General features: G+C 36.1%; 1 protein-coding gene across 1 annotated transcript; it reads right to left on the bottom strand.

Annotated features, from left to right (window-relative positions):
• Nucleotides 1-3,045: 3,045 nt before the first annotated feature.
• On the bottom strand, nt 3,046-15,260 carry paqr7b (progestin and adipoQ receptor family member VII, b). Its single transcript, XM_030158232.1, has 2 exons — nt 15,114-15,260; nt 3,046-6,417 (listed from the first exon to the last, which is right to left on the bottom strand). The coding sequence occupies exon 2, from the start codon at nt 6,409-6,411 to the stop codon at nt 5,353-5,355; it is 1,059 nt and encodes a 352-aa protein (XP_030014092.1). The 5' UTR covers nt 6,412-6,417; nt 15,114-15,260; the 3' UTR covers nt 3,046-5,352.

Below are 15,260 nucleotides of genomic sequence, written 5' to 3'. Positions count from 1 at the left end.
ACAGGCCTGGGAATGTGGGAGTGTGAGTGTATTATAGCAAAGCATGTACAGGGCTGTGTGTGTATTTTATTGGTAGTATAAATAGTGTGTCTACTGAACCTGAACTGTACACAATCCATTAACCATGGAGGCTTTCAAAATATCTTTTCTTAGAGGTGTGAACTTGATGAAAGAACATTTTATGACCCTCTCATAGAAGTAAATTACATCTGTAACGGTACAGTAACAGATCTTTGAAATCCCTACCAGTCTCCGATGATCTTGGTATAGTAAAAATGGAGCACCAGTGTTATCTCAATATTGTTCTTTGACCTAAGTGACTATTTAGCACCTGAAAAAGTAAATTAACACATTGGAAGTCATTTCAACACTTTTCAGACCTCAAACAGACCATTATTTTTTGCTGTAATAAAAAAAACATCCACTCTGTGCTGCAGGAAATGAGATTGAACTTTGAGAAATGCATCATTTAACGACTTCAGGTTTCATAATTTGTTATGAGTACATATCTGGAAGTAAAGGAAAGGTGTTATAGTTTCAACTTTTATTCATTTCTAAATTATGTTCTTAGTGCTTTGTTCTGTTTCTCAAATGATTGCATTCCTTATAATGCAGTGGTTTTTCCAAAGCTTTCCCTCACATAATAGAAAATTGTATGAAAATGCCACAATAACAAAGGCAGTGTGGACAAAATACCTGGCAGCAAAGAAAGGGGCTAATCAGAAAAGAAAGAAAGAAAGAAAGAAAGAAAGAAAGAAAGAAAGAAAGAAAGAAAGAAAGAAAGAAAGATGGAAAAAAGAAGTTGGCTGTCTGTCACCTGGCAAAAAAAAAGAGAAGGCAATTTAATAACTCTCAACAAAGCCATTCCCTCTAAGCAATTCCAACCTTTAATTACAAAACACGATAGGAGACCGAGTTCACCTAAGATTACTTCGGCAACTTTGATACAAATCATACAAGGCAAATGAAGCGATTAAAGAAAGGAATGGAGAGGAGCAACACCTTTCAGCACAAGTCGCAGAGAGTAGAACAAGACAGAGGAAGAAGAAGAGGAAGAAGAGGAGTGAAGCTGGGAGGATAGGGACAGTGAGCCACTCCAGAAACAGGCCTATGAAAATTGATGGAGCCTAGGAAAGCAATTGATACTTAGAAGACAGGAAGCAGGCTGTAAGGCAATTATCACTATCTCTGCTGTTTGATTTAGGACCGTCTGAGTGAGTAATACAGTGAATTAATCACTTCTAAGGTAGATACATCACACAGCCATTTCTGCCTTAAATTTCAATGATTCCTCTCCATCACAAGGAAATGTACTTTAGAGATGTTCTAATTAGCACAGCATATGAATTTCCACTTACTCAGGATATGAATGTTATGTATGTTTTGTGTGCCTTTGTGTGGGTGGGTAGGAGTGTGAGACGACTATGCTTGATGATATAGTTACCTTATATGAATGCACAGTGTACAAGTCAGCTTAATCATCATATGCAAAGCTATGGGTAAATATAAACAAAAGACGCAATGCTGTGTACACCCCACAAACTTTGGCATATTTAGATTATTGTAGGAAGGAAAACAAAAAAATGAACTTGTGTACACATAAACAAGTGTTATGCATAAATAATCATATATATATATATATATATATATATATATATATATATATATATATATATATATATATATATATATATATATGTATACATGTTCAGGGGCATGCATAAACTATATGTGCCTGCCACCCACAGGGATATCACATGACCAAGATGCCGCTGCAAATATCATTCCCAGGGGACCATCTGCATGAAAAACTAGATTTAATCTCGTGATATTATTCTTAGTCTATTAAGCTAATGTTTACAGCAATAATTAGCTTTGGCTCATCTGTACTGAAGGTTTAATTTAACAGAGGAGATTGCATGCAGTATGTTGTCTAGTAATATACAGTGCAGATGGTTTATAATGAATATTCTAACATACTACAGACAGCAGGTCGCCATCAATAAAAATTCATCCCAAAAACATTGACCTGCAAGATCATCTTTGAAGTGCTGTGATACATGAGTAGTATGAATTTGGGATTATATGCAGATCATTTGTGCCCCCTAATGGAAAAATGGATTTACTCTAAACACAAATGGGTTTTTTTTTTTTTAACCTTGTCTGACCATTCCATTACCAAATTATGCAGCTTTTTTGGGTTTCATATATATATAGACACTCTTTCATAATTGGTTGCTTTATTTATATAGATATATAGACACACTTTCATGATTGGTTGCTTTATTCTAATATCGAAACATATTACTTACAATGACTCAGTGATTCACACTAATACTGAACTTGTTATTCATCCCAAGTCCTTTCACTTCAATATTTTAAAGCTTGTTTTTCAACAGCCATCAGCCAGCGATGCTTTTCCCTGTACTATCTCTAGTGTGGTTTTGTGATCCAATGCTCTTTCATGACTAGACTCTTGTGATAAAACTGAATTTTATGATTAACTACCATTTCACCACCTTTCGGATGAAATATTACAAAACTCATGCCCTCACAAAATACCTTTTTACCTTAAAACACTTCTTCAGTCAGTTTTACCTTAGATGAAACAACCTTTTATCAAGCTCTTACCAAAAAACAATGCTGCCCTCTGCTGGCGATGGAACAACCAACTAATCCTGCACCATAAAATGTCTTGTCATTATTTACATTCACCATTTCATGATGTAGTCAAGGGCTATGTTTCTTGTTGCAATGCAATAACAAAGCATCTACTTGTATGTTATGATAACCATAAAACATTACTAATGAAGTTATGGGTTTAGAAATCTGCATTCAGGACACTTTTAATGACAGCCATATAGTTTGTAGTTCCAAGTTGCAATTTGTGTCAAGTAATAAAAGTGTAAGATTTAGAAGGGCAGACATTTACAATGAACAATGAAATTTCATTTGCATCAAGATGTTCAATACACTGAATATATGTCCTATAGGCAGCAATCTGTTACAACCCCTAGTCGGTAAAAATAACAGGAGAATCTTAAATTATTGTAACACTTTATTGTCATAAATACCACAGGATATTAGTACAGTCAATCACATATTTTTAGAGGCAGAAGACATTCTGGTCCCTCTCACCCTGCTTTCATAAAGTGATAAAGGGAAACTTTGGGTTGTATCAGAGGCTATGTTTACACACACACACGTCTGCTTTTTGCATGTCGCTGCTGGTCCTGTTTGCTTCATGTGACCATAGAAAAACATTGCTTTGCAAAATATACACGTCACCTCCCTGTTTGTCTCAGACAAAACGGTTGGTGCGATAGTAATTAATTTGATCCTCACAATGATCCCAGTGTTAAAAGCAGCAAGTTCAAAAAACCTGCAGGCTTAATTTGCAATTTTATAGAAATTATAAACCTGTAATGAAGACTTAGATAAAACACTGCATCTTCTAAATGTTTTATTATTGGTCAGTCTTGTGTCACTTCATATTTCTGTCAATTACAGCAGGCAACTTGCACAGGCATTTGAACATCAAGTCTACCCAGGTTATTCTGAGATTCGCATTAGTAGAAAAATCACATAAGCAGCAAAACATCTCCATGCATGTAAACATAGCCAGTGTTGTCAGCTACAGTGTATACAGTGTTGATTCAGGCAGTGCAGGATGAAACCATCTCAGTTACAGTATCCTAAAGTCAACAGTTAGTAGTTTCACAGAGGGTTTAAGGATAAATGTCATTAGTTGAAATGTTTGCAGTCTGGTCGGGACTTTGCTTGAATCAACTTGTCGCTCTTAACATCCGTCTCTGAATTCATTTTTAGTAGTACCATCACTGAAGCAATAACAGATTCATTGGCACATTAAACACCATCATGAACAGAGAGTGCTGTAATGAATATAGATCATTTCTGGCATTAGCATTTATGATTCTGTGAGATAAAAATCTGAAAAACATTATCACTGAGGCATATCTATGTGCAAAAACTAAAGTCAAAGCAAACAAAAAAACAGTAACAGTGCAACAGTATGAAATGATGTATTTATAACCATTAAAGTCTGATAGGCAGATGGACACTGAACACAAAAGACTCTCTGAAAGGATGCAGCAAAACAGAAATGTGCTGTATTCCACCAGAAAAATGCATTCAGCTGCCTGAGTGTTATAAAGAAGAGGAATAATGGAATGCAAAGGACTTTCTAGAGAAATACTGCTTATTTACAGGGTAAGAAAGAAGTGCAAGGCTAAGCTTTCATAGACATTCACACACTTAACATCCACAGTATATACCAAAAGAACATGCGTAGAGGCACATACATATTCGTCATACAAAAAAACAAATAAAATATACAAAAAGCAGAACACCACTCAGACATCGGCATTTGTGAGTTAAATCTGATCAACCAACAATGAAAACAATGCACACAAAGCATTGACATCGTGGGATGTGAAAAGGCAAAAGCTGAGGTTCCAGCCCTTTGAATAAAAAAAGATGAATATTGTCTCAACAACAAAGAGACATCAGTAATCTTCCATCCATTTTTCCTATTCCGAGCGCCAGCCTTATTTGCAACATAATTCAACGGAGTGATTTTACCCAGAGAAAGAAAAAGAACTCAATTTATATTTGAGGTACAATATTTGGTTTTCAAATCAGGCTTTCAACTTTCCAAGAATATGTTTTTACATTTGTGTTGCACAGAGTCTGTGCCTTAGTAAATATATTTCTTAAAATCTCTGCTCTGTTTCCTAAAGAGAGGGGCAGAAGAAAAAGAAAGAAAAACAAGAATCAGAAAGGTAAGTTAAGGACACCAGCTGGAACTAGACTGGGACTGGTACTAGAATAAATAGAACTCAAAAAAAGTAAAAATACATTTTTGCATAATTTGGAATCCTACATTTAATTCTAAATATAAAATTGATTGGGTAAAATTGATTTTTTTTTTCAGGAAACTTGTCTGTTAATATTTCAGGTAACTATAATAGACAACAGTGTATATTTTTGTCTGGTGCTTTATAACATTCATTAAACTATGACTTCACATCTTTAGAATAACAAAGGGTGCAGGGAGTTTTTTTCAGTGCTTAATGAAATCCTGTCTGTTCCCTGTCAGACAGATTCCCTTCCTTTTTCCACAAGTCAGTCTCTACATTTCACCTTCAGCAAGAACTTCATCAGATCACTGTAGTTTGGCAGATCACATCGCAAAATAATCACTGTCACAAACCGATAACTTACATTAAAACATTTAAATTATTTTGATTAATGTTCACCACAGAGGAAAACAAATTAGATTTTTTTTTCTTTTAAACTCACTTCAAATTTTTTATTTATTTATTTATTTTTTTACTCCTCTTTCTCATGGAGATAAGTGCGTACACGCTGGCGCACATAAAACGCAGTCAGAGCACTGCAGCAGGTGGTGAAGATGAAGAGAGCGACCGCGTCGTGTGCAACGTCGCCGTGAAGACGCTCGTAGAGGGGGCGGCGCTCTGTGAAGTCAGTTCGTAGCGCTTCGATCTGCATCAGGGTGCACACGGCCACGAACACATGAAAGATCTGGTGGCCCTGCCCGATGAAGTCACACTTCCCAGGAAACCAACTCTCTGGGTGAGGGTAGGAGAAGAAATAGGCGCTGATTAGGAAAAAGAGCACATGGTAACAATGGTACGACACAACTGGGTCAGAGCATCCCTCCTGGTAGCAGCTGTAGAGGCGGTGAACCACAGGGCTTATGTCTAAACAGTAAGCGAAGGCTGAGGGTACCACTTGGAAAAGCTTGGTGGCAAACTTGGGCAGCTCTGGACTTGCGTACTTGCCATAACAGCAGCCAAAGCAAGTAAGCCAGGACAAGAAGGCTGCAGCGGGTAAGTAAAACCCTCGTACTTTAGCGTGCCAATCTTCCTCTATGGCGTAATAGTAGTGTGCCAAGGCACTGCCATATTGGTAGACAGCGACCCCCACGTAGTCAAGAAAGAAGAAGGTGTAATAGGAGAGCTCTGACTTGGCACAGAGAAGATGAGCTAGAGCGCTGAAGGAGAGGTAGGAAAAGGCTGTCAGGAGGACAAGGAAGAGGGGCTGAGAGTGAGGGTCTCGCAAAAAATCTACCGTCTCTGAGATCTCCTGCCACTTCACCAAAATGATGAGGGCAGCCAAGAGGTGGGTCCACACGTTGATGCTCTCATTGTGCCTTTGGAAGAGGGTAAAGAAGTAGTATCGCCAGCTATGATCGGGTTGTCTGTAGCCGGAGAGGATGTGACGCTCCTGAAACACCCAGGGAACATCTGCCAACTTCACAGTGCAGGGCAGTGTGGGAAAGGCCGACTCCAGCAGCTGAGGGATCTGACGCAGCTGCTGTACATTGATAAACAGGCGACCAATCTGCTCCATCACCACTGTCGCCATGGCAAACTGGAAGGGGGGGGGGGGGGGAGAGAATGAACACAGTCAGTATCAACATGATCCTGACACACTGACGTAATACCTTTGTCTGTTTGTATGTATCTAGTATATCTGTGTACACCAATACAGGATTTATAGGCATACCCAAAATTATTATTTAGTGTTTTGAATAAAAAGCTTTGAATTTGTGCCAAAGATACAATTGTATTGGATTATATCTATTTACCCCACAGGTGTCAAACATGCGGCCCGGGGGCCAAATCCGGCCCGCCAAAGGGTCCAGTCCGGCCCTTGGGATGAATTTGTGAAATGCAAAAATTACATTAAGATATTAACAATCCTTTTATTTCAGGTTCCACATTCAGACCAATTCAATCTCAAGTGGGTCAGACCAGTAAAATACTATCAAAATAACATAAAAATAAGGACAACTCTGAATGTTTCTCTTTGTAAATGTAAATATTTTCATGTATGTACACTAAAACAAAGTATAATTTTGCAAAAAAAATGCAAATAACCTGAAATGTCTTAAGAGAAGCTAGTACAATTTTAACAATAATCTGCCTGTTACTCAATGTTTTGTGGGTTTGTAGATCCACTGTAATCTGTAAGTTATAATGTACACATGTAAATGATAAACTGAGGTAGAATATTGTTAAAATTACCCTTTTTTTCAGTTTGTTCATGTTTCTCACATCTTTTGAAAGGATAGTTTGTAGATGTAAACCTGTTCATAACGTAAATTACCTTTTTTTGCTCTAAAACATAGAGAAAAGTTTGGAGTTGCCATTATTTATATATTATTATGTTATTATTTTACTGGTCCGGCCCTTTTCAGATCAAATTTAGCTGAATGTGGCCCCTGAACTAAAATGAGTTTGACACCCCTGATTTACACTGACAGCACGGAGGATTTATGTGACCACTAGAGGGAGTAGTGAGGCTCTCTGCACGTCTCCCATTTTGAGGAAAACTAACACCATGAGGTCTTCAAAGTGTCAGAAAGTGACCAGATGGGATGAAAACTGCAAAGAAACAACTTTTACAGCTAAAGAAAGTGATAAGTGATAAAAGCTAGAATCACTGTTGTTTTCACCACTTGACACAGCTCCAAACCAAACTAATAGAGTTGGATACTGAAATGGCAGCATTTCTGCGACACAGGTGAGTTTGATTACGAGGCTTATGAAGGTATAAAGTCATTATTATCATTAAGTGATGTTATTATTTTTGCTCATTTCACCATTTTTGATCCACAGTTGAGATTAAACTGTGACAGTTCTGACCTTGTTTGGATGATTAAAAATCTTTAGTGCAGCTACTGACGACACAAACCATTCAGAAAACAGGGGTGATTTGTGGTTTACTCTCACTGTTTTCTGTCTGAAACAGAGCTAAGCTAACAGAGCTATAATGTAAACCACAGGTGTCAAACATGCGGCCCGGGGGCCAAAACTGGCTCGCCAAAGGTTCCATTCTGACCCACAGGATGAATTTGCAAAGTGCAGAAGATATCAACAGTCAAGGGCATCAAACTGGAAAATAATAGCATAATAACCTAGAAATAATGACTCCAAATTTTCTTCTTGGTTTCTGTTGAAAAAAATAATATGACATCATGCCTATAAATAATGGCAACACCATTTTTTTTCTCTTTAATTTACTGCAAAGAACATTAAATTCTGATATCCTTTAATAACAAAACATCAATAACTTGAACAAATATGAATGACCTGAAATGTCTAAAGAAAAATAAGTGCAATTTTAACAATATTCTGCCTGTTTTGTGTCTTGGTAAATCTGATCTGTGATGCACATGTATTAATCATAAGGTGAGGCATAATATTGATCAGATTTTTCCTTATTATTATTTCTTCTTATTTTTCTTCAGAAATTTCAGTTTTTTCAGGTTATTCACATCTTTTTTGTTTGGATAGTTTGTAAAATGTAAATGTTTTCATAATTTAATGTTATTTTTTGCATATCAAAAATTTGGAGTTGCCATTATTTATAGGTTATTATGCTATTATTTGACTGGTTCAGCCCCCTGGAGGTCAAATTGGGCTGAATGTGGCCCCTGAAAGAAAATGAGTCTGACACCCCTGATGTAAACTATCAACTGATTCAGCAGAAGATTATTAAGACACAGTAGTCACTTTTGCATTGGACATAACTTTACTGATATTTACTAAATGTCAAAAAAACAGAAGTGCGTAATGTCAGTTTTTCCATTAAATCACAAATGTGACGATTTGTTCATTTATATGACAAGATATGATTATATGACACGAGAAGTCATTCCATAAACATGGCGACGAACATAAATATTGTGTTAATTTACAGATATATTCATTATTATAATATATTACCCCTCTATCCCGTACTAAATTGAAAAAATTATTCAGTTTCCTGGTGTGTCCACACATACGCCATGTTTCTTTTAAAACTCTTTTTCTTTGCTTGTTGTAAAGCCCGTCAACATCCGTTTTGGGTTTTTTTTTTTTTTTTTTATTCATGTGACTCTAGTTGCAGAAAAAGGTCTTTCCATTGCAGTTTTGCTTGATATACCAATTGCACTACGCCCGAAAAACCACCTCTTGCCAGCGCACAAACTTTTAATTAAAACATTTTTGGCAAAACTGTAATTTTTCTATTAGGTAAATTTTTATGTGCAAGTTATATTCGCACAATTTGAGGGTCAATGGAAAAGCGACTAGTGTTATTTGGATCGACTGTTAAAATAACCAGCTCTGAGGTTTAGTTTGAAGAAGTAAACCCTAATACAGACGTGTGTAAACGATGATGTTTACATTTTTTTACAGCGAGTGATAAAATCTGTAGCTACATAGTGTTGATTCATTGGTGGTTTTGGTAAGTATGACTTCCCTCTGCTGTTAACAGTTTGGAATATCAGTACTACATATACCCCTTGAATCTACATTCCACCATAGGTATGTTTATGTAATTATAATATAGGTTTAAGACTTTCTAATATCATATGAACAACAGGAGCTTGACTCAGTTTCACAAAAAAGAAGTTAAATATGTAGATAAAATGTTTAGAAACTAATATTAATAAAATCACCTTCTATACTTTATATAGTAGACACCCTACTAGAGCCCTGGCTGTGACAAAGAAATATAGGCTACAAAGCTTTTCATTTTACAATTTAAAAAATATAAATGTTGCCAAAATAAAAATGATTTAAAACATGTCTGACATTTCTGTACTTCAGTTTTTAACAGCTTGACATATACTGACACACTGATACATTTGTAGTGACACATAACGGGGTATTATCTGAGCTGTGCAGAGTTTTCATTTTTATCATCACTTATAAAGACATTCATGAGTGCACTTTTTGTCCTGTCTTGTTCTGGAGTTTCCAGCTTTTCTGGTTTACATTGTAATAACAGACTTCTATTGTATAAAGTTGACCTAGCAAAACAAACACTAAGAAGATATCCCTTGGGGCTCTTGAATGTATTTGCTGTATTCTTACATTTTCTAGGACATAAAAATATTGACATTCAGTCGGGGTTCTGTTTCAGCCGCCGGATGAATGGGAGTTCAATATTTACTTGGTCTGAGCTCTAAGACAAATCCTTGACAGCTATGTAGGATTGAACAATAGTTTTTCTACACAATAGGAAGTGGATTGTTTGGATATCTGGGTAAATGATATAGATAACACGGTATGCCTCTGATACGTATACCCCTACAGACTGGCTAATTGGCATTATTTAACAGAGCATACCAGTGGCTGATCAGTGTTAAAGTCTGTCAGAAGAAGGGCAAGGTGTGTAATTCAATAACCATATTATGAAACTTCATCTGACGACAGCTGCCAACAAGATGAGGCTAAGGCATAAATTAATCTACAAGCAGGGCAATGATCCTAAGCATATCTCTAAAATGGTAACAACGTGGCTCAAAGCCAACAAAGAAAATGTTCTGGAGTAACAATCACAAAGACTTGACCTTTGTGCGTGAAATGAAAAAAGTGGTTTTATGCAAAAAAAAAAAAAAAAACACACATCTGTACAATTTCTGCCAGCAGGGATGGGCTGAAATTCCCACAGACTGTTTTGAGACACCAAACATTTATTCATGTTACACAATTTAACACCAAAGTGTATGTAAACTTATGACCTTCTCTGAATGTGATCAAATTCACTGTTCTCTAGTTTCATATGTAGTATCAAAATAAAGTAGAACTGAACTGAACAGTGGGACGTTGAAGTGAAATACTGGGAAATCTGAAAGCTGAATGTTTGAGCTGAGGTGTAACGTACCGTACATATCACCCAGAGGTTAAACCACTGAAAAAAAAAATGTAATTCAGAATTGTCGGTGGAAATAACAGCCGGACAGGGTTGATTTTAGCTAATCCCACAAATGAATTACTTCACAAGTCCATCATGTTAATGGAAAAATAATCAAGAACTCCAATATTGATATGAAACAGTCTAATGGATTGACCTGTCTGCTGACTGTAGCCTTATACACCCTGACCTGTTAAAGAAGCAGCCATGAACATTTTGTTGTGAATAATTCAGTTACTACATTATGGATTTGTTGCGGTTTGATGTTAAAATTAGGAAAATAGTATTGTTTGATTCTTGTATTAAGTTAATGATTAAGGTGTAAAAGCACTGAGGGGTAGGATTAAATAAGTTTATACTTCGTCCTACTCCTTTTTGACCATGCAATATTCAGACTTGTATGTGCTTGAAGATAGATTCTGTCCATTTAAATGTTATTTTGTTTTTATCTTAATTTGCTTTGTTTTGTTTTGTTTCTTTGCATGTTCGAAATAAATAAAATAAATCAAATCAAGCAGCGATCGTACCATAATATAGGCAAAATCCCTTACAATTTACATTTTTAAGTTGTCTGAGGATAAATATAGTCCTGGTGCTTAACACTGGTTTATTGACATCATCAGGCAAACAGCAGAGTATTCTAAAACTGAAGACAACCATCTGTTCATACTCAAGATGATCACAAAACTGGACTCAGACTTGCCTTTACTATCCATCTGTAGTACCCCAGCAACAGGATGAAAGAATTTCAATAAATACAAACACGCCATGATAAGACTAACATCATATATCTCAGGGGTGTCAAACTCATTTCAGTTCAGGGGCCACATTCAGGCCAATGTGATCTCAAATGGGCCGGACCAATAACATAATAAGTGAAAAAAGTAAAATTACATGATGAAAAGGTTTACATCTATAAAGTTTCCTGAATAACACGAACAACCTGAAATGTTTTAAGAAAAATAAGTGCAATTTTAACAATATTATGCCTCAGTTTATCATTTACACATGTGCATTACAAGCTACATTACAGTTACAAATACACAAAACATTTAGTAACAGGCAGACTATTGGTAAAATTACTCACTTTTCTTACATCATTTCAGTTTGTTCATATTTGTTCAAGTTGGTTACATTTTTTTGTAAAAGTATAGTTTGTAAATGTGAATATTTTCATGTAATTTTACACAAAAAAGAAAGAGAAAATTTGCAGTTTTCATTATTTCTAGGTTATTATGATAGTATTTTACTGGTCTGACCCACTTGAGATCATATTGGTCTGAATGTGGAACCTGAACTACAATGATTGACATCTTCAATGTAATTCATATATTTCACAGATTCATCCTGTGGGCCGGATTGGACCATGTGGCGGGTAGTGATGGGACTTTTGGTTCTTTGAAGGGAGCCGTTCAATCAGGAGCCGTTCACTGAAAAGAGCCGTTCAAAAGACTGGCTCTTCTATGTTTTTTGCATTATTTTTAAACACCAATGTTTTAATGACTAAATAGGCTACATGTGATGATTGACATTACATTTTAAAGGTGTTTAATTGGCACGGCAGTTAATATTATCATACCGTAAAAAAGAATAGTTAGTTCAAATGTGTGGGCTAAATCCATGACATGAGAGGTGACATTAGTAAAATGCTGGAATTTGACAAAAAACATCACGGTATATTATGTGGACTAGTCTGTAGCTTAAAAATGAAGAGGAAAATAAAACATTTTCTTATGAAATAACATTTTATTCTCCTCAAAACAAGAACAATAAATGTGTGTAAACATACAGAAAAAACTGCACAAAACACACTGCAATTACTTAAATACCTGAACTATAGTGTAATTCTCAGAACAAGAACAGTATGTTGGTAAATTGACAGGCAATCGGACACTCCCTCCTTAAAAAAAAAAAAAAAAAAAAAAAAAAAAAGAACGGCTCTTTACAAAGACTCGGTTCCCATCGTTCATTTCAAAGAGCCATTCAAAAGATCCGATTCGTTTGGGAACGTCACATCACTAGTGGCGGACCAGTTTTGGCCCACGGGCCGCATGTTTGACACCTGTGATATAGCTGTTGACTCACTCTCTAAAAACAGTCAAAACCAAAGCTTTTTTTTTTCCTTCCACCCTCCACTCATCAGGTTCTGTAGTATTACTGATGTTGATTCAATGCTGTATCATTTAAACCAGGGGTGTCAAACTCATTTTAGTTCAGGGGCCACATTCAGCCTAATATGATCTAAAGTGGGCCAGACCAGTAAAATAATATAAATAATAGAATAACTTTTGAGGGGAAAAAAGAAAAATTCCATAATGAAAATGTTTACATCTAGGAATTGTACTCAAACTTAACATGAACAAATATGAACGACCTCAACATTCTTAAGTTAAAAAAAAGTTCAACGTTAACAATTTTACACCTTAGTTTATCATTTATACATGTGCACCACAACTTAGAGATCACAGTGGATTTACAAATACACAGAACATTAAATAACCGGTAGAATATTATTAAAATTCCACTTACTTCTCTTAAGAAATTTCAGGTTATTCACACTTTTTTAAATTATAAAAGGCTAGTCTGTAAATGTAAACATTTGTGTAATTTTACTTTTTTTTTTTTTTTACACTAAAACAAAGAGACAAATTTACAGTTTTGATTATTTATAGGTTATTATGATAGTATTTTACTGGTCTGATCATTTTTAGACTGAAATGACCAAAAATGGTTTTAACATCCTTGATTGTTAACCCTTTCATGCATTAATTGTGAGAACCTTAGCCAAGATTTTTTTCTTCGGTGTTTTTATTCCTCCTTAGGCATGAAAAAAAACAATGCGATCGAGTTTTTTTTTTTTTCAAAGGAGTTCCAAAAATATCATATATATATATAAATAAATTTTTGAAGTAAAGAAACATGTGTTTGAAACCCAATATCAGAAAGTGAATTGAAAACAATGAAATAAAAACATTTTTAAGGCTGCTAATCTGATGTCTTCTGACATTTTAACATATTCTAATGCTAGTAATTACTCACTTCATGGAGATAATATTAAAAAAAAAACCTTCTTGTCTAACAAATAACAACTGATTTACACTAAAAAATGTTAGTGCAGATCAGGCTTATCAAGAACAGCAAGTTACAGTAATGGTATGAATGTCAGGGTATGAGATGGTGCATAAGTGTCCACTGTGTTGGCTGATATGGAACTAAAACATCAAAACCCATGAATATACAAGAGAACAGCTGGAGAATAACTGTCCACTGGAGTGACCTATGCATAAAAGGGTTAAAACCCAATATCAGAAAGTGATTTGAAAACAACGAAATAAAACATTTTTAAGGCTGCTAATCTGATGTCTTCTGACATTTTAGCATATTCTAATGCTAGTAATCACTAACTTCATGGAGATAATATGCAAAAAAAAAAAACTTCTTGTCTAACAAATGATTGATTTTACACTAAAAAATGTTAGTGCAGATCAGGCTTATCAAGAACAGCAAGTTACAGTAATGGTATGAATGTCAGGGTATGAGATGGTGCACTGTGTTGGCTGATATGGAACTAAAACATCAAAACTCATGAATATACAAGAGAACAGCTGGAGAATAACTGTCCACTGGAGTGACCTGTGCATGAAAGGGTTAATATCTTCAGCATTTCACAGATTCATCCCAGGGGCCGGATTAAACCCTTTAGTGGGCCGGATTTGGCCCCCGGGCCGCATGTTTGACACCTGTGATTTAAAGGCATCTACATTTAACACTGATAACAAGCTCAGGATCATCATCTGGCCTGATCACTGGTCAGATAATATGGGAAATGCAGAGAATACAGGATGTGGATGTGTGGGATGTACACAGGCCGGGGTTCAGGAGGAAAGGCGTGGATGATGAATGGGAAGACATTACGTAACATAACCCCATCCGACGTCCACACCCTCGGTTTCCAATAAGGCTTGCAATCCTTTAAAATATTTATAGGTGGTGAACAATGCTAGCGCATATCCAGGAAGGATCTGTGGTTGTGTGGGTATTAAACCCGGGCCTGTGTGTGGGCCTGTGGCTGTGAACTGGACCTAATCGGCACGCATGTTCTCCTCAAACCCAGTGTCCAGATCATTTGCATGCCTCCAGACCTGGCTGGGGCTCCATTTCCCCGTGTGCATCACACAAACCTGTCCTGATCTCTTGGATTACAAGGCATCGCAACGCATTAACACAAACAGTCAGGGAATTTGCGTAAGAGCGCAAATGAACGTATTTCACGCTATGCCACTTTGCCATTCTACCGAGAAAAAAAAAAAAAAAACACCATGCACTGTCGGGGTAAAAAAAAAAAAAATAATAATAATAATAAATAAAAACCAACGTACCTTTAGGCGGTGAAATCAGTCCGAGGTTTTAAGTTTTGCAGAGAATAAATAATTGAGAGCCGTGTAGAATATAGATAACATTGTTTGAGGGATAAACGAAGAAAGGATAACCGCGACGGCAGCAGCGCCTGGCGGATCTCACGGCGC

This window comes from Sphaeramia orbicularis, chromosome 16 (genome assembly GCF_902148855.1).
Source record: "Sphaeramia orbicularis chromosome 16, fSphaOr1.1, whole genome shotgun sequence".
In the NCBI taxonomy this organism is placed as follows: domain Eukaryota; kingdom Metazoa; phylum Chordata; class Actinopteri; order Kurtiformes; family Apogonidae; genus Sphaeramia; species Sphaeramia orbicularis.
Note: the sequence above shows the minus strand (reverse complement) of the source record. Positions and strands in the feature narration are given on the sequence as shown.